This window comes from Mustela nivalis, assembly GCF_964662115.1.
Source record: "Mustela nivalis genome assembly, chromosome: 11".
NCBI classification, from domain to species: Eukaryota; Metazoa; Chordata; class Mammalia; order Carnivora; family Mustelidae; genus Mustela; species Mustela nivalis.
The window spans coordinates 62,532,487-62,557,310 of record NC_139030.1 but is presented as its reverse complement, the minus strand read 5'-3'; the positions used below and the strand labels follow the sequence as shown (position 1 = coordinate 62,557,310).

The following is a 24,824-nucleotide window of genomic DNA, read 5'->3' as shown; positions in this document are numbered from 1 at the left end:
TTTCAAGCATTTATTTTGATTCTATCCTCTCTTTTTACCCTGATGTCACCCAGGTGGAGTTACTCAGTAGAAAGGGTGTAGGCATATTTCTCGCCGATTTCTGGGCGATTTTTGAGCTTTAATTTCTTAAATAAACTTTTTATTTTGAGATTCATATACTCTTACAAAGACGTGATAGAGATCCCTTGTACCCCTGACCCTGTTTTCCCTGATGTTGTCCTCTTGCAAAACCACAGTTCAGTATCACAACATACTGATATTGGAACAATCAAGATACAGAACATTTCCATCACTACATGGCTTGTCCATTTTGCCTGTTTAGAACCGCACCTACTTCCTCCCACGTTCTTCCTTTCCTTAACACCTGGTATCACTAATCTGTTCTCAAATTCTCTAATTCTTTCATTTCAAGAATGTCATGTACATAGAACCTACATATGTAACATTTTATAATTTTTTCCATTCAGCACAATTCTGTGGAAATTCATCCTGATTGTTTTGTGTCTCACTAGTGTGTTTTTCTATATTTTGAGTACAGTTCTATGGTATTGATCTAGCATACTTTAACCATTTACCCTTTGGATGATATCTGAGTTTTTATTTTTTGGCTCTTATGAGTAACGCTCCTTATACATATCCATGTATATGTTTTTGTGTGAGTATAAGTTTTTATCTCTCTGGATGACCAAGAATGCAATTGCTAGGATATATGGTAATTATATGTTTATTTTTGTAAGAAAATGCCAACACATTTTGCATAATGTACCATATACATCTCTGCAGCTTTGCTAATATAGGTGTTTTGTTTTGTTTTTTTTTTTAGATGTTCCTATAGGTGTCTCATTGTGGTTTTAACTTGCATTTACCTAATGGGTGACGATATTGAACTTATTTGCCATCTATAAATGTATAGATCCTTCTCAGCAAAATGTCTATTAATTACCTTTCCCCATGTTCTAATTGTATTTTTTTTTGATTCTTGAATTTTGAAAGTTTTTTTAATCAATTCTAAACACTAGTCTTTTGTTGTATGTGGTTTGTATTCTCACCCAATCTGTAGTTTATTCTTTTATCTTCTTTACAGGGTCTAAAGTTTTAAATTTTGATGAGATCCTATTTATCATCTTTGCCCTTCACAAATTGTATTTTTGAAGTGTTGAGTTTAAGAACTTTTTCCCTAGCTCTAGATCCCCAATTTTATTTTTTAAAAGATTTTATTTATTTGACAGTGAGAGATCACAAGTAGGCAAAGAGAGAGGGGAAAGCAGGCTCCTTGCTGAGCAGAGAACCTGATGTGGGGCTCAATCCCAGAACCCTGTGATCATGACCTGAGCTGAAGAAATCACAAGTAGATGGAAAGGCAGGCAGAGAGAGAGAGGGAAGCAGGCTCTCTGCTGAGCAGAGAGCCCGAAGCGGGACTCGATCCTAGGACTCTGAGATCATGACCTGAGCCGAAGGCAGCGGCTCAACCTACTGAGCCACCCAGGCGCCCCCCCCAATTTTGTTTTTAATTATTTTTTTCTAACAGTTTTTTAGCTAAGATCATGACCTGAGTTGAAATCAAAAGTCAGATAGATGCTCAACCAACAGAGCCACCCTGACACCCCTGCCATGGCATTTTCATCTTATTCTTCTTTTTTAGAGCAGCATTTAGTTATTTTAACATTAAATATAATATTAACTATAGATTTTGTAGACATTCTTTATAAAGTTGACAAAGTACCCCCTCTATTCCTATCTTATGGAGTGTTTTTATTATGAATGGGTATTTTGTCAAATACTTTTTCTGTGTCAATTGGTAAGATAAACTTTTTTTTAGCAGGTTAATGTAGTAGATTATATTGACTGATTTTTTAAATATTGAACTAGCCTTGCATTTCTAGAATAAACCTCACTTGGTCATGGTGTAAAATTCTTTTTATATGTTGCCTAATTCTATTTGCTTATATTTGTTAGAGATTTTGATATCTATATGCATGAAGGATATTGATCTATAAATTTCTTTTGATTGGACTGTTTTTGTTTTGATATCGGTGTGATACTAACTTCATAAAATGAATTTTTTCTTTCGGGAAGGGAGTATTTGGATATTGTTGTTAATTTTTTTTTAAATATTTTGTAGAACTCTGCAGTGAAAGCAGCCTAAAGTTGTATATTTTAGGAGTTTTTAACTAGGAGTTGAACTTCTTTACAGCTATAATATTATAATACTACTCAAAATTTCTATTTTCTATTGTATTTTATTAGTTTATTTTTTTAAGGAATTAGTCTATTTTATCAAAGTTCAAACTACTTTATGTAGAATATTTGAAGTATTACCTTACTAGTGGTCTAATATCTACAGACCTTATAGTGGATCTGTAGTGGTATCCCTAATTTCATTATTGATATTGGCCATTTATATCTTTTTTTGTTAGACCTTGGTAAAAATTTGTCATTTTTATTGATCATTTTAAACAACCAGCTATTGTATCATTTATTTTTTTTGAGGTTTTTTTGTTTGTTTGTTTTCAATTCATTGACTTAAGTGCTTATCTTTTTATTTTTTTTCCTTCCTTTTGGTTGCATTGGAATTTTTCTCTTTCTTTTCTTTTTCCAGGTCCTTTGAGGTAGGGTTTTAGATTATGCATTTGAGGACTTCCCTCTTTTCTAATGTATGCATTTAGTGCTGTAAATTGACCTCTAGCATTGCTTTAGCTGTCTTATACTACACAAGATACATTGTATCTTCATTTTCATAAACTCAGTGTACTTTTATGATTTTCCTAGAAATTCCACTTGACCCATGAATCATTGAGAAGTGTGTTATTTCATTTCATTTCCAGGTGTTTGGAAATTTTCCTCTTATCTTTCTGTCACTGATTTCTGGTTGTGGTTAGTGAGCATATGATGCATGATTTTAAATTTCTCAAAGTTGATGAGTTTTTGTTTTGTTTTTAATGACTCAGTATATGGTCTATCTTGGTATGGGTTCTATGGGTACTGAAAGTTGATTAGTAGAATATTTACTAAATGTTGATTAGATCCTGTTGGCTAATGATGTTTCTAGTTGTTCTATATCCTTCCTATGCTTCTCTGTAGTTGTTCTATCAATTGTGGGAGGAAGAGGGGTTTTGGAGTCTCCAACTATGCTTGTCAATTTGTGTATTTCTCTTTTTATTTCTATCAGATTTTGTTTCATGTAGTTTTCATCTATGCTGTTTGATACATACACATTTAGGGTTGTTATGTCTTAGTGGATTGGCTCTTTTATCATTATTGATGTCCTTTGTTCTGATAATTTTTATTTCAGTTACTGTATTTGGGTTGTTATGTCTTAGTGGATTGGCTCTTTTATCATTATTGATGTCCTTTGTTCTGATAATTTTTATTTGTTACTGTATTTTTCAATTCCAAAATTTCATTTTGTTTATATTTTCTCTATGTTTGCTGGGATTTTTTTTTTCATTTTTTCAAGGATGTTTTACAATTGATAATTAAGGCATTTTTAGGATACCTGCTTTAAATTCTTTCTCAGATAATACTAATTGTTTCTTGGTTTTGGTTTCTATTGGTTGTCTTTTTTTCATTCAGTTTGAGACTTTTCTGGTTCTTGGAATGACTAATGGACATTTTCAGAAACTTTGGACCTTATTTAACCCTTCCACGTTAGTGGGCCTCCTCTGATACCATTTTGGTAGGGTAAGGAAGGTGGGAATTAGAAACCCAGGTTCTCACTCAGCCTCTGTAGTGCCTTCCTTACTGTTAGGCAGGGGTAGCATTTATGTCCCCTGCTAGTCTCTACTAATGCCTACATGGCTGGCAAGTGTAGGAATGCCATTTTTTGCTCCCCAGGTAGCTTCTGTTGACTCTGTGAGCTGAAGGGGTTGTCATGGTTACTGATGAAAATCCTTTTTTTAAATAGGCCTCCCTGACTCTACAGCACTATTGACACCATCAGGACAGAAGCAAGGAGGGCACCTTGTTACTACCATTTGGTGGTAGAAGTCCAGGCTCCTCATGTGATCTCCATTGACACAGTAGGGATGAGGGTGGGAAGCATCTGCTCAGTTTTCTCTGAGACTTCTCCAGCAGGAGAGTTGGGATACCTTGTTAGAGCCCAGTGAGGGTGGAAATCTAGGCTTCTTACTTAATATTTGCATGTGTGAATGGGGCAGAGCCAAAGTTTTTCTGTGATGTTTGACGTGTGGAGTGATTATTGCCTGAGAGCTTTCTATCTTAGTGGCTTGTCCTTCTCCTGGTCTTTTGACTAGAGAAAGCAGACTTTTGTTGGGGCTTTTATATCCGTGCCCATTGGAGTTTCTTAGTTGCCAGTTCTTTGCTTCAAGGCTGGAATATGTGAAGCAAAAAGAAACCCTACTGATTTGGGGCACCTGGGTGGCTCAGAGGGTTAAGCACCTGGTTTAGCTCTGGTCCTGGTCTCAGGGTCCTGGCATTCAGTCCCCCTTAGCTCCCTGCTCAGTGTGGGGTCTGCTTTTCCCTCTTCCCCTGCCCCTTCCCCCACTTGTGTGCTCTCTTGATCACTTTCTCTCTCTTGAGCTGAAATAAATAACATCTTTTTTTGAAAAAACCAAATCATTGAATTAATTGCCATGTCTTGCTTTGGTCCCTGAGATCTACTGCCATTTTGCCTTTTTCAGTGTCTCTAGCTTTCAGTTTTCTTATGTTTGTTTTATATATACTCAACCAGAGGAACAGGGATAAGTATATCTAGCCTGTCTTCCCAGAAGTGGAAGTTCCTCTGAAGTTTTTTTTTTTTTTTTTTTTTTATAAGATGTATTTGGTGTAATCTATTTGCTTGTTGCCTTTTAGGGAAACTTATGAAATTTTTGATTCTTAGACAAATGTATACTAGAATGACAAAGGCACATACTAACATTGCTTCCATTATCATTACTAGTGGTAAGTATATACATGCATACATACATTATATTATATACATATTTCTGAAATATATTTATTTTGAAGATGATCACAGTGGATACAAGAATGTTCATAAAGGCTTCTGAGGCAGTTTAGGAAATTAATAGGTTGTAAACTCTTTCCTTGGATGTTTTATTGGCAGAACTTCTTGGAAAATTATTGTGAAATGTATTTCCTAAATTATTACACCATAATTTTTATGAGTAAGTTTTTATCTAAATGAACAATAATAGCACATTGTTCAGATCATAGAAATAAAATCTAGTCTGCCTACTGTAAAATGACAGTAAGAGCTATTAACAGACAAACTACTTCCTCCTGTTGCTATTGAAAAACAGGGACCAAAATATTACTTTATGAACAATAAAGGGTATATACCAAACTTTTAGTACTTTTCCATTGCTACTTTCATTGGTACCACTTTAGAGTTGTTCTATATAGTCAATTAAGTAATAAGTGAAATGAAAATAATGTCTCTCTTGAGAAGTCAGTATTATACTTGTCATCAAACATAAACCTTTTGAGCTATTAACAGTTATTCCTTTTACTCATTTATCTGTGTGATTAGGGCAATATTCTCTAATTCTTATATAATTATTTGCAAAATAGAAAAGTTATAAGAGATGAAACTAAAGAATTATTGAAGGGGAAATTTAGAAAATTTAATTAGTATTCTATTTCACTTTTTATCTTTTGCTTACTTTTTTAAAATAAAACTTACGTAACAAGGTGTATTTTGAAGAAGAAAACCGGTGTATGGTTGTTTTGTTTTGTGTGTTTCCTGTGGACCATTAAGCAAGAATGAATCTAACCTGTTTTCTACTCGTATTTTGGAAAGTGGGGTGGAGTGAAGTGGTAGGGCATGGCCTTGCTGTTGCTAAAAGCCCGAGCTTGCTTTATACTACTCATCTGTCCTCCTACAAGTAAAGGGTTTACAGTTTCATTCCTGTTTCAGATAAGAAAAGGGAGAGGTTATTGCTATCATTTGAAAAGGACAAGTAGCCCAACATGGAGTAATTTCTCAAAAGAAATGAGCTAACAGTTGTAGGTCAGAGCAATGGCAAAACTTTGAGCCGAGAACCCTACAGAGCACCAGAGGAAGGCCACATGTTTGATGGAGTGATATGTAACTGCAGGGAGCTGAATACCAAGGCTCATGGCTTTGGGAAATAAAGTGAAAGATTCTCGTGCCCAAGGCAAGAAAGCAGTTCATCTTCAAATGAACTACATGAACATAATCAGATAACATCCCGGTGACCAATTCGCATTAGACCCAAGGCTCTTCAAGTTTTCAGGACAAAATGTGCCTTCCTGGGACTTGAGTAAAACCCCAGACATAGTGAGGGTCCTTACCTCTACCATCTCTCATCCTAGAATACAATGCATGAGTAAGAATTTCCTCTTGTCCCTGAGTGACAAGAAGAAACAAACCATATTAGATTATTTTGATGTCTAAAAAAGTTATGAAATACGATTTTCTTCCACTTGAATGCCATTCATAAGCCAAATGCATGTTGCACACATGCCTATTAAGCAATATTCTTCAAAAGTAATGTGCCTCCTGTTTTTAAACCAACTTGAAATAGTTTGATTCCCTACTTTTTTTTACCTCTTTCTCTTTTATGAGCTAACAATATAACAAACTTTCAAATAAAAATTTGCAAAAAAATAAAAATATTTTGGCTTCTTAGAAGTATGATAGCTCACCTTGATTGTCCTCTTTAAGAACTGATAAGTGGAAAGTTCTATGTGGGTTCTCTACTAGAAGTCTGTTTTTTCCTTTCAGATTGTTATAGAGTATGATATGACCTAGTAAGAGCAAGTGAGGAAACAATTTTCTGTAACATTTCTAGGATACCTGGTACCCCTGTCCTGTGCGTTGGAACCAAACCAATTCAATTGTATGATCTAGTTTAGAATAAATATGAATGAGGGGCATCTTGGTGGCTCAGTCAGTTATGCATCTGGCTCTTGGCTTCAGCTGAGGTCACGATCTCAGTGTCCTGGGATTGAACTATGTGTCGGCTCCACAATCAACAGGGAGTCTGCTTCAGATTCTTTCCCTCTGCCCCTCCCCGAATTCATGCACACTCTCTCTCAAATAAGTAAGTAAATAAATAATAATAATAAAAAGTAAGTGAATTGAAAACTATCAGTTATACATTGATTGACAAATTTCTTAGAAGCCTGTACTTTTCTTCAGTCAGTTGTATTAGGCAAATAGAATAGGTAATAACGTGCTCAAGAAGCAGTGATAAAATCAAAATTTTCTTTTTTTTTTTTTAACCAAACTGTCAGTGGAACACTGATAGACATACTAAGAAAACACAAATTGACTCATATGATTTTAAGAGATCAGACATTTGATAAATATACTACAGATATGGACATCTTAACAATTATTTGTCAGCTACTTCATTTTTCCCTAGCTCAATGGTGAAAAATGAAGTAACGTGGAAAACACTCTATAAGTTTCAGCTTACCAGACTCATTGTAGTGAAAAATTGTTAGTATTTTCATTGTTCAACATTAGCAGAGATAATTCCCATTTCATTTTGAAATATACCAGATGTATTGCATAATGAGAATCACTGGTTTTATTTTTAATTGGAATGGGCAGTTGGTGGGGTGAATCTGTATCAGCAAAGAAGTCAGACTGTTCTTACAGAAGCTATTAATTTTGTGTGAATTATCATTTAGGAATTTACCCACTGAACAATAACTACTAGATTCACCAAGAAATAAGAAACCTTTCAAATGCATTTAGTTGAGAACAAGTGATCCTAAAACATTAAAGTTTTTCTCAGATATCCATTTTTGTAGCAGGCTCATCTCCATCTCCATGGAAAAGTTGGATTTTCTCTAAAGTTTCAGATCTGCCTGATCATGATTCATGAAGGTAGTGAGTTTGCCAGCCCGTAGGATGGTAAGCCAGTTCTCTGTTGATCTCAGCATTCTGCAGATTATTCTGGACAATAATCAGTGCAACTACTCATTGTATCTGTCATATTGCATACATGTAACTCAAAATTGTTGAACTGTGTGAGAATGTAACTCATTTCAGAGGATTATAACTCAAGATATTTTGCTTTTTGTTTTTCTGTATTTTAAACTGTGCTTGGCTACTGGTTTTATCATTTAGTTTTATGACCTTGGCAAAGAAGTGTGATTTCTCTGATACATATTTCTCTCATCTGTAAAATGGAAAAGATTATTTCTGAGGGAGCGGTGATGAGGTATATTAACCACTAAATATTCACTCATTTACCTTTGTATAGATTTGAAACTGAAAATATGCCCTCCAATTAAGATGGCACATTTCTAGAGTTATCTTTTTCTCATATTTCTCGCAACAAGCAATATTTTTTAAATTTTTATCTATTTATTCCAGAGGGGGGAGGGACAGAGGGAGAGGGAGAGAATCTCAAGCAGACTCCGCACTGAGTGAGGAACCCAAAACAGGGCTCTTGATCCCACAACCCTGAGATCATGACCTGAGTTGAAACCAAGAATAGAACACCCAACTGAGCCCATCAGGCCTTCCTCTCCCATCAAACAAATATTAAACTATAAACCTATATAAACATTATGTGCAATGTGTAAATGAAATAGGCCTATGTAAAGTCCTTTTTTATATTTTATTTGAGCACATTTATATTGTGGTGCTATAATTAATCAGGTGATTAACTAACAAAAACTTTTAATTTAGCTTCAGTGTCTAGCTGTAGGTTTTGGTTATAAACTTTGCTAACTCATAATAATACTGTACTACTAATTATTGGTAATATATTTAAAATATCTACACTAAAAAAAACTGAAAGCAAATATATGTAAAACATGGAGCTTTAAAAAAGTGATATTTTGTGGTTATTTTTTTAAAGGATTTTTATTTATTTATTTATTTGTCAGAGAGAGAGAGAGAGAGCAAACATAAGCAGGGGGAGTGACAGGCAGAGGGAGAAGCAGGCTCCCTGCTGAGCAAAGAGCCAGATTTGGGACTGGATCTCAGGACCTTGGGATCATGACCTGAGCTGAAGGCAGATGCTTAACCAACTGAGCCTCCGAGGCATCCCAAGTTTTGTGGTTATTTAATAGAGCGGTGACTTATTTCAAAACTGACTGGAATTCTATATCTATGGCTGTCTATGAATTCTTCTCTTGAAATTTCACCATTTTTGGAATAGCTTCTTAACTGTGGCTTAACTGTGGTTTATTTACATATTATGACATTATTTCATGTCAGTCATGAACAGATGAACACATAAGCAACAACAAAAACAATATTAATTTATCCTCAATCATATAGCTGCTGATATGATATAGGAGAAATCCTGTATACAACCTTATTACAAAATGAATCTAACAATGTAAAATATGGACTTGATTTACCCTTGTGGATTTTTTTATCAACTAAGTTTTTGCTAGTTCCCTCTTCATGGCAACTCTTCTTTACAGGGCATGAATAGAATGAAAAAAGGTATGAGTTTTATAACTAGAGGACAACAAAAATCTTCATAATTGCCTGTATTTTCCACTAAGAAATGAATATTTTTCACTTTTGTTTTTAGTCATAAAGAATTATTTTCTTTCAAATAAACTTTGAAAATTTGTATTTAGGATCTGGCAAGTTGAGCTTTGTGTCTGATTATTATAATGCCAAAAAAACTTTATTGTCCATATAATTTTAAAATTATAACACTTGGATGAATTTTTATTTTTCTTTCTTTTTTTTTAAAGAGTTTAGCCTGTTGACCTTCAGCCTTTTTTCTTTTCAGATATATGCTCTAAAGTTGTCCCCTAAGATACACATTCCCTTCAGGAAAGACTGAGCTCTATCTAACAGGATAGTAAGTTTTCATTAAATATAAAAATACTTGCTTTTATAAAAGTCTTTTTCTTTATCCAGTCAACAAACTTTTTAAAACACTTTTTTTCCCTCAAAGTGTTTTATTTTATTTATTTATTTATTTTTAAAAATTTTTAATTTTTTATAAACATGTTTTTATCCCCAGGGGTACAGGTCTGTGAATCACCAGGTTCACACACTTCACAGCACTCACCAAACCACATACCCTCCCCAATGTCCATAACCCCACCCCCTTCTCCCAATCCCCCTCCCCCCAGCAACCCTCCTTTTGTTTTGTGAGATTAAGAGTCACTTATGGTTTGTCTCCCTCCCAATCCCATCTTGTTTCATTTATTCTTCTTCTACCCACTTAAGCCCCCATGTTGCATCACCACTTCCTCATATCAGGGAGATCATATGATAGTTGTCTTTCTCTGCTTGACTTATTTCGCTAAGCATGATACGCTCTAGTTCCATCCATGTTGTCGCAAATGGCAAGATTTCATTTCTTTTGATGGCTGCATAGTATTCCATTGTGTATATATACCACATCTTCTTGATCCATTCATCTGTTGATGGACATCTAGGTTCTTTCCATAGTTTGGCTATTGTGGACATTGCTGCTATTATTTATTTGTTTAAGAAGGTACAGAGAGCACACAGGAGTAGGGGTGGGGATGGGAGGAGGCGCAGAGTGATAATGGAGAAGGAGGAAGCGGACTTCCTGCTGAGTGTGGAGCCCACCTGGCTCTTGGCACCGCAAGCCATGAGATCACAACCTGAGCTGAAACCGAGAGTTGGGTACTTAACAGACTGAGCCACCCCGGTATCCCTAAAGTCATTTTCTAATTACTGTTTTAAGCTAGGGTATTGAGAACTTTACTACATAATTTCCCCAAATTTGTGACTATTTTAACTTCATTATTAATGTTTCCCTTAATTGATTTCCAGAGAACATGTCCTATATATTTGGTATCCAGTTAGTTGTAATATATATCTTTATTATGCGGTCCTTTTGGTGTCTTAATTACATTTCACTGTAAATGCTAAAAGACTAAAATGATGTCTTATAATATGTCACAAAATCATGGAATTATTTCTTCCAGAATGAAATAAGGGACTTCATTGTTCACTTCTATTATATTGGTTTCCTAGCATTGCCACTACACAGGGTGGTGGAAACAACAGAAATGTATTTTCTTACAGTTCTACGGGAGGGAAGACCAAAATTAAGGTGTCAGCTGGGTTGGTGTCTTCTGAGTTCTCTCCTTGGCTTATAGATTGTTGTCTTCATGTGATCTTTCTTCTGTGTCTGTATCCTATTTTTATGACAGCAGTCACATCAGACCAGGGCCCACCCACCCTGATGATCTAATTTTTACTTAATTACCTCTTTGAAGGCCCTATCTCCAAACACAGTTACATTCTGAGGTATTGGGGCTTAGTAAGGATTTTAGCATATGAATTTTGTAAAAGTGCAATTCAGCTTACAACATCTATTATAATGACTTTGACTCATTTAAAGGAATGTTGCTTCTTTTATTTTCATTTCAATTAATTCCTTCTTATAGCTGTCCAGGCAAGTGAAGTGCCTTGTCGTTATCTTGAGTGCAGAACAAAAAAATATTACTGAATACAGAAAGAACATTTTGTTGTACCCAAAGTGATATTTTTTTCTTTTAAACTGTATAATTGTCATTATTAAAGTAATACAACAAAAATCATTACTTTTCCTTTGCAACATCAATAACCAGTTAGGAAATGTGATGGGAAAAATCAAATGTATTCACAATAAGAAATATAAACTACAATACAAACTACAAAATACATATGAATAAATCTGATATAGAAGGTACACAAAAAGTATAAAGCTTTATAGAAGGGTATAAAGTATTTGAAAAAATAGAGAGAGGCATGTTTTTAGTTAAACCAAAATTCTATGATGTAAAAGAGTAGTTAACCAAAAATAATCTATTTGGTGCACCCGTATAATATTAGTGATAATTTACTACTAGCTTTTTATTAAATATTTACTATCTGTAAGTTTCTAGAGTTTCTCAAATAGTAGTATGTATTGGGTCCAAACCTTTCTCATTTACTTTTCGTAAGATCTTTTGTAGTTCTTTGTATTTCTCTATACCTTGGTCTTCTCAACTGTAAAATTGGGATAATAATTGTTCTAATAAGACATGAGGGGTTAGGAATTCTATGAAACTATTGAACATAGAGTTATAAAACTAAGTAAGTAAAGACAGCTATTGGTAATATGACTAGATGCAGCTTAGATCTTTTGTAACCTAAAAATATCATAAATAGAGTTAAAAGAAGAATATCAGGGACAAAGAATGCATACATGAAATATAACAAATTATCATGTCTAGAACATGGAAGTAACAGTGTATGAGACAGTCTAGTAGAATTAATATTAAAAAAATTTTTTGTACCAGTTATTGTCCTAAGATAGCAATCCCATTTGGTTGGTATTATTATTGACCTCAGATGAAGACCCCAGTCCTCTCATTGGGACACAGATTTTTTCTAGTGAATTACAATGTAATAACTATTATTGTAGAAAGCCTTTTTGGGTTATTGAAGTATTTCTTTGTAATTGATAGTTAAAACTATAATTGTGAGGTCAAAGGCACATAGTATGACAACTCCCTGTTGTTTTCAATACAAGTTATACCAATTATCCCCTTCCTGTGAAGTATAGTAATGTTTATTAATAGCAGCATTTATGATTTATTTAAAATTCAAAATGACTTGCCATTTAGAAGAAGCATGGCATGTTGGTTTATTCAAATTGTGTTGATGCTAACAGTAGAAAAAATTTCTCCTTTATTTTATTTATTGTTTATTTTTGCCTTTACCCAGATGTAAGATGGTAAGAGTTTATCTTAATTGTAGAACTTGTTCTAGGTCTTAGCACTGAAGCATAAATGTCTTGTCTTTCACCCAAGTCTTAAATTTCCAGTGGGAATTTCCTTATTCTCATACTTACTCTGTTTCTGCAAACTGCACTCCACAGTGTAAATAGTATTTTTGTTTTTTGTTTTGTTTTTGGGGGGTTTGTTTTAACCATGTGGCTTTTTGCTCCAAGTTTATAAATTGCATTTTGGAAATAGAGTGTGTCTGAAACTCTGAAAGAATTCAAGTGGGAAACACTTCCAGAAGCTATGGTGGGAGTACAGGAGAAGGACTTTTTGGCATTAATATAGGACAGATTTTAAATATGTAGGTGATATTTCAAAAAATTTTATCTATTTACTTCGTATGTACATAGATGTTTGTTGACCCATAGAAATTGCCCTACCTTTTCTTTTAAAAGCCTCATTACTTTGAAATAATGTTATATTTACAGAACAGTTACAATAAATAATACAGAGAATTTCCACTTAGATTTCACCTAGCATCTCTTGATGTTATCTTTCATAACTATGGTATAATTTTCAGAACCAGGAAATTCACATTAACTCAACAATTATTTACTACGTACCTTACTTGAACTTTCCCAGTTTTCCCACTAATATCTTTCCTAAAATTAAACTTTTAATTTTAGAATAGTGTTGGATTTTAGAGAAATTGTAAGGAATAACAGTATTCCTTTCTGTTTTTAGTTTGTTTCATGAATAATTGTTGACTATTATTCCATGGATGTACTAAGATACATTAATTTGAGGGTATTCAATCAACCTAACATTTTTTAACTACCTTGAGTAAGCATTCCTTCAGTAAATGTTTTAATATGTGGTATATTATTTTTTTATATAATGGCAAATTTGATTTGAATTAATTTAGGAGTTTTTAATCTATTTATATATTAGTCTACAACTTGTTATATCTATATATATATACATACACACACATACATATATATATATATAGCACCTGCTAGGTTTAGGACATTTTCTCTTCTGGAATGAATTTAAGATTGATATTATTTCTTCTTTCAGTATTTGATGAAATTCATTAGTGAATTTATCTGTCTGTGGAGTTTGTATTATTGTGATTTTTTTTTTCAACATTTTAAGGAACACAGTTGACCCTTGAACAATTTGGAATTAAGGGCATCAATCCCACCCATCAATCCCACCCACAGTTGAAAATCCATGTACAACTTTTAACTCCCCAAAACATAACTGCTTGCAGCCTATTGTTGACTGGAGCCTTACCAATAACATAAACAGTTGGTTAACACATATTTTGTATGTTCTATGTATTATATACTGTATTCTTACAATAAAATAAGCTAGAGAAAAGAAAAGGCTATGGAGAAAATCATAAGGAAGAGGAAGTACATTTACAGTATTATGGTATATTTATTGAAGAAAATCCATGTGTAAGTGGAACTTCTCAGTTCAAACCCATATATATATATATATATGGTTTAAGATTTTCTTTATTTATTTGACAGACAGAGATCACAAGTAGGCAGAGAGGCAGGCAGAGAGAGAAGAGGAAGCAGGTTACCCGCTGAGCAGAGAGCCCGATGCGGGGCTCGATCCCAGGACCCTGGGATCATGACCTGAGCCGAAGGCAGAGGCTTTAGCCCACTGAGTCACCCAGGCGCCCCCAAACCCATATTATTTAAGGATCAACTGTAATTGACAAATATAATTGTGGGTATTTGAATTGTAGAATGTGATGATTTGGTATAAGTATACGTTGTGGAATAATTACCAAGATCAAGATACTTAGTGCACCCATCATCTCACAAAATTAATAGTTAACTTTTTTTTTATCCTTTTTTTTGTGGTGAGAAGGCTTAAGATCTATTCTGAGCAACTTTCAAGTACACAATACCATATTATTATTATTATTATTATTATTTTTAAGATTTTATTTATTTATTTGACAGAGAGATCACAAGTAGGCAGAGAGGCAGGCAGAGAGAGAGGGAAGGAGGCTCCCCACTGAGCAGAGAGCTCGATCCGGGGCTCGATCCCATGATGCTGAGATCATGACCTGAGCCGAAGGCAGAGGCCTTAACCCACTGAGCCACCCAGGTACCCCCACAATACCATATTATTGACAGCAGTCACCATACAGTACATTGTATCCCTAGAACTTCTTTTTGTAATTGAAATGTGTATTATCCTTTAACCTCCATCATTCCATTTCCTCCTCACACCTGCCCCTGACAAATACTGTACTATTCTCTGTTTGTATGAAATCTGCTTATTTCACTTAGCACTAATGTCCTCCAGTTTCATCTCATTGTTGCAAATGGAAGGATTTCATTCATTTTTATAGTTGAATAATGTTCTTCTGTATGTGTGTGTGTGTGTATACATTTTCTTTATTCATTCCTCCATTGCAGGCCATGAAGTATGTGTTAACTGCAAATATAAGTTCTTTAACAGATACAGGACTATTCAGATTTTGTTTTTTCTTGTATTAGTTTTAGTGAGTTGTATTTCCAAGGAATTTGTGATTTATTTTAAGTTGTCAAATTTATCGATGCAAAGTTGTTCATAATATTTTTGTATTATCTTTGTAGTATCTGTAAGTTCTATAATGATGCCTCTCTTTTCCTTCCTGTAATCAGTAGTGCGTCTTCCCTTTTGTTCATCAGTCTTGCTTGAGGTGTTTCAACATTTTTAAAGCTTTTCAGAGAATAAACTTTTGACTTTATTGAGGTTCTATATTGTATGTCTGCCATCTTTTCCATTGGCTTCTTCTATTAACATTCTTTTTTTTTTCTAATTTTTTTGAAGTTGATTTGTTATATTTTTGTACATTCTCGAATTGAAAGCTTAGATTACTGATTCTCAACTTATCAAATTCAAAGTATTACAAAGAATATAGTTTTTGTTCTGACAAATTTTGTCACATTGACTTTTTCTAGAGTTTTGTTGCTAAATTACTGATTAGTTGAATATTTTATTTAATCTGATATTTTATGTATTTAAAACATTATCTTGCCTAAGAAATTCATACCCAAGAGATGAAGAATCCCTGTGAATATATGTGGTCACAGAAAGTAGTTAAATTCAAATACTTTTGATTTTTATTATAGTACACTAGATTGTTTCTCATCATGTTCAGCATTTTATGTTCAGAAATGTTGTGAGGACAAACATAGATATTTATTTTATCCTAAGGTTCTCATTCACATTTTTCTCACAGACCTGCTTTTCTTTATTGTTTGATATTGAATCTAGACTGACATGTTCTTTATTGCTTCTTAAGTTTACATAGAAATGAACTTACACAAAAAGAATATAAAAATGTAATAAATAATTCCATCTAAAGGTTAGTGTCTTGGATTTGGAGTTTGGTTCTGGCTTTTACTAGCTTTTTGATATTAGGTAAGTTAATTAAACTTTCCTGCTCTATATTTACTTATGAATTGGTGATAAATAATATAGATAGAGATATCTGGATGAGTCTATCACTAGTTTTTTTACATTTTAAGTATGCTGGCATTCTTCCACACTATTTGACCTTAAAGATGCCACTTTGAGGACATTCTCTTTTTCATTTCATTCTGATGGTCTTCATCATTTTACATTATGGTTCCTGGATTTCAGGAAAAGTAAACAGCATACATGGCACACTCTTTCTTATTATCAGCATTTGGCCAATCCTAGAATCTAATCTCTGTCTTCCTCACATCAAATCAATGGGAATTTCATGTTTAGGTATGGATGCCACCTCCATTCTACTACTTTCTTATTTTCTTCATTCTACTACTTTCTTATTTTCTTCATTTTGTGTAAATGCAGTATAAGTTGATACCAATATCAAATGGAGTTAGAGATTATCCATGAATATAAATACTAATGGTGGTGACTGTAGTAATTATCATTCATATATATATATATATATATATATATATATATATAAATTTACTCCTATTTGGAAAGTTCTATTTTAAAAACTTTATGCCTTTTTTTTAAATTTTTCAAAACAACACTGTATCATGTATTCAAGCACTGATATCCTGTAGTTGTGATATCCTGTACACTGATATCCTGTAGTTGTAGTTGTGATGCATGTTTGAATTCAATGAATATAAAATTCATATTTTTGTATATTGAGAATATCTATATTAGATTTCTATAAAACTGGTGCTATACGTAGCTACATTTTCATAGTGCTTTTTCAAATTTGAAAGCATTTTCAAAATGCTTTCATAGTGCATTTTCATTAAATGTGATATGTGGTATAAGAAAACAAAGCTCTTTTTATCAGTCAAATATAAATTTAGGACAAAAATAAATTTGTGAATTTTAACATGTAAGAAATTTATAGTAGAAAGTGTTCAAGATATATGTGAGAGGATTTTGACTCAGATCTCCTTTGGGGAACTGTATGATCTTAGAAAAATTATAGAACTTAAGATCTCTAGGCTTCTATGTCGTTACAAGTAAAATAGGTAAAAAAGAAAAATGATAATGATAACTTCATGGGCCATTACAAAGACATTAATAATGAATTTAAAAGGTACTTTCAAATGTCAAAGTATTATATAAATATTTTCACAGGAAGTACGGATTTTTCAGAGTGAATTACACCATATTAATAGATAAAATAGTATAAATCGAGATATATTTAAATGCAACAGAATGTTCTTTCCATTCCTTTTTTTTTTTTTTTTTTTTTTGGCTCTTTCTAGATGAGCAACTAAGGAAAGCTGCTGATTTTGTATTTGTGAGCAGTAGAGCAGTATTATAAGTGAAGTGAATATTTTTGGGAGGAAGGTTTAGTATTGCGACAGCTGGTTCAGTCTGTTCCCTTATCAGAAATAGTGTTTCTAGACTATCAAAAGTAGGAATAGGAGCTTAAAATATAATTTTCACTCAACCAAATAAACTCTTTGCCCCTTTTCCCTCCTTAAATTCTTCTCTGTTTCTCCCCACTTTATGTATACACACATTTTGGCTTTTATCTCTCCCTGTGAGATATCATTATGTAGTATGAAGGAGGAAAAAAAATAGATACCTTGCTCTATTTTGTAAGCTTGGTTTTAATCTCTGATTTTGATGAGATCTTAAGAAATTCTTTGCTTAAGACTGGAGAACTACTCAGCATTTCAAGCTTATTGAACATAATCTTAACCAAGTGAAGGTCCTGTAAGTCTCTTGGCAATAGAAAAATCTCTTGACAATTATTTTTTTACATTTAAGGTAAGCGTATTTACAGGGCTTTTGGTGGGGAATCAGAATTCCAGAGTAAGGATAGTTTTCAGTGTGGTGAGGGTGGCACTTGGTCAGCACATTGTTCAGAATTTATACCCAGTGTTGACTTCCAAAGAAGTGGTAGATTAAATGGTATTGAATAAAGACATAAAGCGCACAGGGTAGTCATGTAAGTACTGTGCCTACCCAAGGACAATTGCATGCTAATGTTGGATGTCCCTGGAGGAACTGGAACCTTGGACAATAGGTAAAATGTGTTAAGGGACAAAGCTTCTTTTTTGTTGTGAAACAAATGCTGATCCCTTTGTTGGATTACATAATAAGCTGGATATCCTGGGAGCCCAGTTTAAAGCAAAAGTGTGCTTTGAAAGTATTTGTCATGATAGTTCTTTTTTAGCTTTTTCTTGAGGGCATTAGGCTTAGTAATTTCAAGTTTGCAGTTTACACTGTAGATTGAACTCTTGGGTTTGGCCTGGAGGCCTCTGACAATACTAAAATAAGTTTCATAAATAAGGAACTAAAATGCTTGATAGAAATTCTGGTTTTGCTGACTCATGAACAGATGGTGCTCCTAATCCTTCCATTAAATTCCCTTTTATAATGTTTGTGTCTGTGCCCAACCCAGAATGAGTGTCAGGGCTGTAAAGTACAGGTTTGTGTGGAATTCGACTGAACCTTGGAACAAGCTCATAGTACTGGGACACTATTGTCAATTCTTAGTCTTTCGTGGAGTTGAACAGATAGACACCTCAGTCCAGATTTTGAATTGAGGATGACTTTCAGTTATACCAGGATTTGGTACCTTTGATATCATTGTGGCTCTAGAAGTTTGCTCCTTGCCATTTGAGCTGGTTCTTTTTTGCAATATACCTAAAAGGGCCTTTCTTCATATTGGTTTTAATTCAATTTAATTTTAAAATATTTCAAACATATGAGTAAAAATAAACATTTGTGTATCTACTATTCAGAATCTAACAGTTGTTTACATCAGGAAATATTTGTTTCAGATTTTGTGTTTTAAGCACACAAATCACTAAAACCTAACTATATATTTTTTTCCATTTCTTCCTTCCTCCAAGGAAATGATGACTCTGAAATCACATGTATTAATACCATGAACAGTTTTTCTTAAATGTTCATCATATTTATATGCATCCTTATAAAAGTGATTTTTCTGTTGTTAAAATGCAGGCAAATTATATCATTTGTAGCTTGTTGCTTTTTTGCTTTTTAACCTCATTGTGTATTTTGGAAACTTAGATTTTGTTCATGCACTTAATACTCTGTAGTCTTCCATGGTATGAACAAAATGTTCATTCATTAGTATTTTCTTGATTGATTCTTCATTTCTAGTTTCATGTACTTAAAGCCTTGCTGAACTGAATATCATTTTAGAAAGATAAGACAGTTGTACAAGCTACAGAACTGTGGAAGGAAATGCAGGGAGGTAGGGAGAGCACGCCTAACAGATTTTCTAAGTACTGTAACACTTTGCCAAAATTGCTTATTATTTTATGATTTGCAGGCATACTTTGATTGTTTTGGATATAACCTTTTATGCAATATGTGTTTTATAACTGTTTTCTTCCAGTTTTTGGCTTTAAACACTTATGGAGGAGTTTGTGTTATACAGTAGGTTTCAATTTGTTGTTAAATTTGTTTTTTTCTTTAAAATTAGTTTGCTTTTATCTCTGGAATCTGCTCTCAATCTAATCGTCGAAGGATATTCTTTTTTATTTTTCCAAATATTGTAAAGCCTTATTTTTCATTTTTGGTCTGTAATCCCTTTTGAAATCATTTATCTATCTTATGTGAAGTCATGATTTAGCGTCATCTTTTTTCCATGTAGATGGCTGACTTTGATAGAAGAAATATCGATATTTTCTCCACCAAATTGAAATGTTACTTCCAGCTTCACAAGTTTTTGTTTACACCTGCATCAGTTTTTAGTCTTTTAGCTTATTTCAGAGATCTGTCTATCCCTGTACCAAGTCCTTACTATTTTAATTACTAGAGATTTAAAATAAGTCATGAGATCTTATAAGGCATGTGTCCCTATGTTATTTTTGGTTGTTTCATCTTTTATGTAATTTCAGGATCAGCCTGTCAAGTTCTAAGAAGAAAAACAAAACAAACAAACCAAAAAAAAAACCTTATTGGAATGGTGATTGGAATTTCCTTGAACTTTTAAATTTATTTTGGGAGACTTGCAACTTCATAATCTTTCCGTCTTTCTATGGTTTACATTTTTCTTATTTTATTATGCTTTCTAGGACACCCATGCATACTGAATTACGTAGATGACATTCATTGACATTGATATTATTCTTATTCTGTACTTTAAAAAGAATGCTTCTAGTTTTTAGCATTAAATATGAATTAGATTAGTTTTATTTTTTCTTTTTTTTTTAAAGTGACTATGTCAGAGCCTGGGAGAATTATGTCTAGTGTGTTTATTTTGATACTTGCTTTTTAAAAATTTACCTTCAGTGGTAGGCAGAACGACAACCCCTCAAAGATATCTGTGTCATAATCCCCAGAACCTGTGAATATATACTTGACATGGCAGAAAGAACTTTGCAGACATATGAGTTAAGGATCTTGAGAGGGGGAGATTATCCTAGCTCATCCAGGTGGACCCAGTGTCATCGCAGGTGTTCTTATAAGTGAATGAGAGAGACAGGAGGCAGAGAAAAATTTGGAACTGCTGCAAGTAGAGGCTAGGTTGATGTGGCCACAAGCCAGCAAATGTGTGTAGCTTCTAGAGGCTGGAAAAGGCAAGTAATGGCATCTCCCCAAGAGCCTCTAGAGGAAACTCAATTCTACTAATACATTAGTTTTATCCTTCTGACCTCTAGAAGTATAAGATAATAAATTTGGGTTGATTTTAGCTACTAAGTGTGTGGTTATGTGTTACAACAACAATAGGAAACAAATGGCCTTCTCATAAAACTGCTTTGCAAGGCTCTGATCAGATTTAGTGCAAAGAAGGAAGAAAGTGTCTTTAATAGTACATATCAAATAACAAATGTGGTATCTATTTTAAAAAGTTCATTCTTTTAGTGAAGGTAATCAAGGAGTTCAGGCATATAGAGATGGGTCTTCATTACCAATTGCTCATCTGTGATGGATCCACCGGACTCTGGAGAGTCCTTAAACCAGGGCTTAAGCCTGTTTGAAAATATCAAAGACAGTCGTTTGTCCTAAGTGATGTCTGGAGTAGACAACTGAAGACCTGCAAGTCACTTATCTGCAAAGTGCTCCCAGCCAGTTCACCTCCCGGGAGCATGTGAGTATAAGTGCGCGCACACACACACACACACACACACACACAAGAATTTATAACGTCCTTTACCTCCAGGAGTTGTTAGGAAGAACAAGTCAGATCTTGTATATAGGCTGCCTAGTGGTAAATGGAGGAATATGATAAGGACTCTATTCCCCAAGGCCTACACAAAGGGAGAGAGTAAGAAAGAGGAAACAAATCGGGAATCAAAATGGAATAGATCTTTTCTAACTGTGGCCCTTACATTACATCGGCTATTGACGTGAAAATACTGTAAGTCAACTCTCTTGCTTGTTGAGAGGACTGGGAATCTTTAAGCTGTTTGGCCTAGAGAAAGAGAGGGGTGGGGGATTGGGTGGGCAGCAGTGGAGGGTCGGGACTAGGGAACAATGGCCCACAGGTGGTTTGCTGGAAAGTGCAGAGAAATGTTCATTCTATGATGCATTATCTGTTCAGGCCAATTACTCAATTTCTCCAAGACATCGTCTCTTCCTCTGTAACATTAAGATAGTCCTAAAGCTTTGCAGAGCTTTAGTGGTGGTAAAATAAAGCAATACAATGAAAATACTCACCAGTCCAGTAAGTTTGTACCTGTAACTTTGGGATTTAAATTTCTGAAAACAAATTTTATGAGGATTTCACCTAGTTATTGAAAACTTAAATAGATCAGAGTGTAACTTTTTGTTTCATATGGTGCTACCAGAATAAATGTTGTCCCTTGCTTGTGGTTACCTACTACTGCTTTAGAAGCCAGTGCAGTGTGGAGAAGAAATAAATGGAATCTTTGTCTCCTCTATTAGATTTTTCCTTTGTAGCCCTCTTATTTTGTCCTCTTAAGGTTGTTCTGCACAGGTCTAGGCTGCAAGCAGTACCAAAATTATTGCAATTGTCTACACTAGCCTCCATCTACCCTAGCTTTCCATTGGTTTGTTAGATATACTAGATTCTTACCATTGAAGAGTCTTTGCATGTGTGGTTCTCTTTGTTGGAATGCCTTTTGATACCCTCTACCTGCAAATGTATACCCACATATATACCTTTGTCTATTTAAATTCTTCTCAGTATTATTAATATTTCGGGTCAGAAATTCTTTGTTCGGGTTGGTAGTGCATGGGGACTGTCCTATGCATTGTAGGATGTTTGCAGCATCCTTGGCCTCTACCCACTAGAGTGATGCTAGCATACCTCCCATTCAAGACAACGAAAATGGCTCCAAACTCTGCCAGATATCCCATGGGGGCCAAATTTACCCTCAACTGAGAATGACTGAGAATGACTACTTTAGAATTTATTGCAAATATTATTTCTTTATTGAGGGAAGACTTACATCCTAAAATAACTTGGTTCCTTTCACCCATTATTCTAAAATCAGCCTATCCTATTTGTCTATTGGTTTTGTTTGTAAAACTTAGGACAAATAAAATTATGGAATGAATACTTATTTTCATATCTTGCATTAATTGTTTTAATAGCTATAATGTAAGTTCCAGAGAGGAAGTGACTTTTGCTGATGGTTCTGCCCTATGTTCCTAGTGCCTAGCATATCACCTTGCATAGATCTGGCACTCATTATGCATCTGTAAATTTAATGAACTTTGATTTGGGTTCTTTTTGTTTCCTACTATATACCTCTTTTTTAAAAAATACTTTATTTATTTATTTGACAGATAGAGATCACAAGTAGGCAGAGAGACAGGCTGACGGAGAGGAAGGGAAGCAGGCTCCCTGCTGAACAGAGAGCCTGATGTGGGGCTCGATCCCAGCACCCTAGGGTTATGACCTGAGCTGAAGGCAGAGGCTTTAACCCACTAAGCCACCCAGAGGCCCCCTTACTATATAACATTAACATTTCTTGAAATTAGTTGTTCTTTGTAATCATTAGGGTCTCAACCCTGAGTTTTGTTATTGTAATAATATTTAGCCCTGTTGTTCCCAGATCATGTGCTAAGGTGGCTCAGGGAACTCACAGGAGCTGTGGAATATTTTATTTTATTTTATTTTTTCCCCAAGGAAAATAGAGTAACATTTGCAATGTACCTTGCAGACTACTAACTCAAGTTAGTTCAGTTTCAACATCAGGCTATATTACATTGCTATTGACAATGTCATATCTTTGCAAAGCAAGGTTTTTGAGGGTTGCTGTGATACAAAGCAAGTACCATAAGAAAAATCAATATGGAACAGATTATGAAGGTCATGATGTTCAGACTGATCAAGGATTTGAGAAATGGTTTGGTGACAAACAGGTGCACACATGCCATTAACAAGTAACTGTGGTTATTTGAAAATGGAATATAATACCATTTCTCTTTTGATTTCTGTTACTAGTTTTTAAAATGACTACATTTTAAATTGTTTGAACTAACTCTTTAATGAATAGACAATTAGACATTTCTTTTGGACAAAGGACTAAAGAAGAAAATGTGTAAGGCAGTCAGAGAGTGACATGAAGAGACAGTTTGGAAATGGAAATCTCAGCATTATCCAGTTTAACCATTTCCATTCGAAATGCTTTCTTTTTATAGACACTAGTTTCCAGCTCCTTATATAAGCAGTAACATATTTTAAGTGGTCTGACTGTAATGTATTTATGATGTGATGCATCACGATGATTTGGAAAAGAAAATATGATAAGAAACTTAAAATGAATGTGGGCTGCAGGTTTTCTTCTGCCATTATGTTGAAGCTCAATCCTCAAAGAAAATAAAGTTGATTTTAGAGGATATTTGGGTTACTCAAAACAAGAAGAAATTTTAGTTAAAAAAGTGTTGTTATTTATATTTTCACTGTCACAGAGTCTCTCTGTTAAGACTGAAACTAAGCTATTGTCTTCAGTTAGACCTTAGCACTGTATCTACCAGAGGGCTCCTGAGGTACTCAGAAGTTATTAATAACTTGGTTGTACTAGATAAGGCTCTCAGAAGAATTTATTTGGAATAGGCCTTAACTATCACTTTTCATTAAACTCCAAATCTCTTGCTTTTGCTTTTTCAATAACTTTCACTAAATTGTGCCATAGATGGAGTAAATGTCATTATAATTCAATCAAATTTATTAACTTAACTCTTATTGAATGCCAGGATATTCTTTACATTTGTAATGGATTCTGTAGGCCAATCCCAATATTCTGTGGTGATAGGAATTACTGTAGAGATGGGTGAAAAGGAAGCTTTATGAATCTTGAAACTATTCATAAACTTTGCTTATTGATATCATTTCTCCATTGATCATTTTAATGCAGAAATTTTCAGTAATAAATTCAAGCGTTTTAAAATACGTCTAGTAAGATCATTATATCTTCAAACTTGTATTATTACTAGTTCTGGGAAAATACTTCAACGATAGATTAAATTGTAGAATGAGTTTCACACCTTAACTGTGTCAGTTAGAGAAAATCCAACAATCTGCAATTCTCAGTATTAAACATATTTACAAAAAATATGTATAATAGCAAACTTTCTTTTGCTTTCTCTCATGCCCTCTCATATCTTTCTATTGCACTGCTCTCCTCAACGTTCTCTCTGAAATTCCAGATATTGTGCACCAAGCTAGCTAGTTAGGAATCTGTATACTGAAACTTCCTGGAAAGATGAATACAAGTCATGTGGGCAGAAGCTGTCCTAGT

The 24,824-nt window shown here is 34.0% G+C and overlaps 1 protein-coding gene across 4 annotated transcripts in view; it reads left to right on the top strand.

The window, feature by feature from the left end:
* The window catches only part of KCNJ3 (potassium inwardly rectifying channel subfamily J member 3), a 151,323-nt gene that overhangs the window by 45,370 nt on the left and 81,129 nt on the right, over positions 1-24,824 (top strand). Inside the window, exon 3 of one of the 4 annotated variants that reach the window (XM_082689437.1) lies at positions 20,977-21,107. The exons of the other annotated variants lie outside the window; for them this stretch is intronic. Within the exon in view, the coding sequence (XP_082545563.1) occupies positions 20,977-21,092 (116 nt within the window). The 3' untranslated portion in view covers positions 21,093-21,107. Of the gene's footprint in view, positions 1-20,976; positions 21,108-24,824 lie in introns of those variants that run through there. 4 annotated transcript variants of the gene reach the window in all.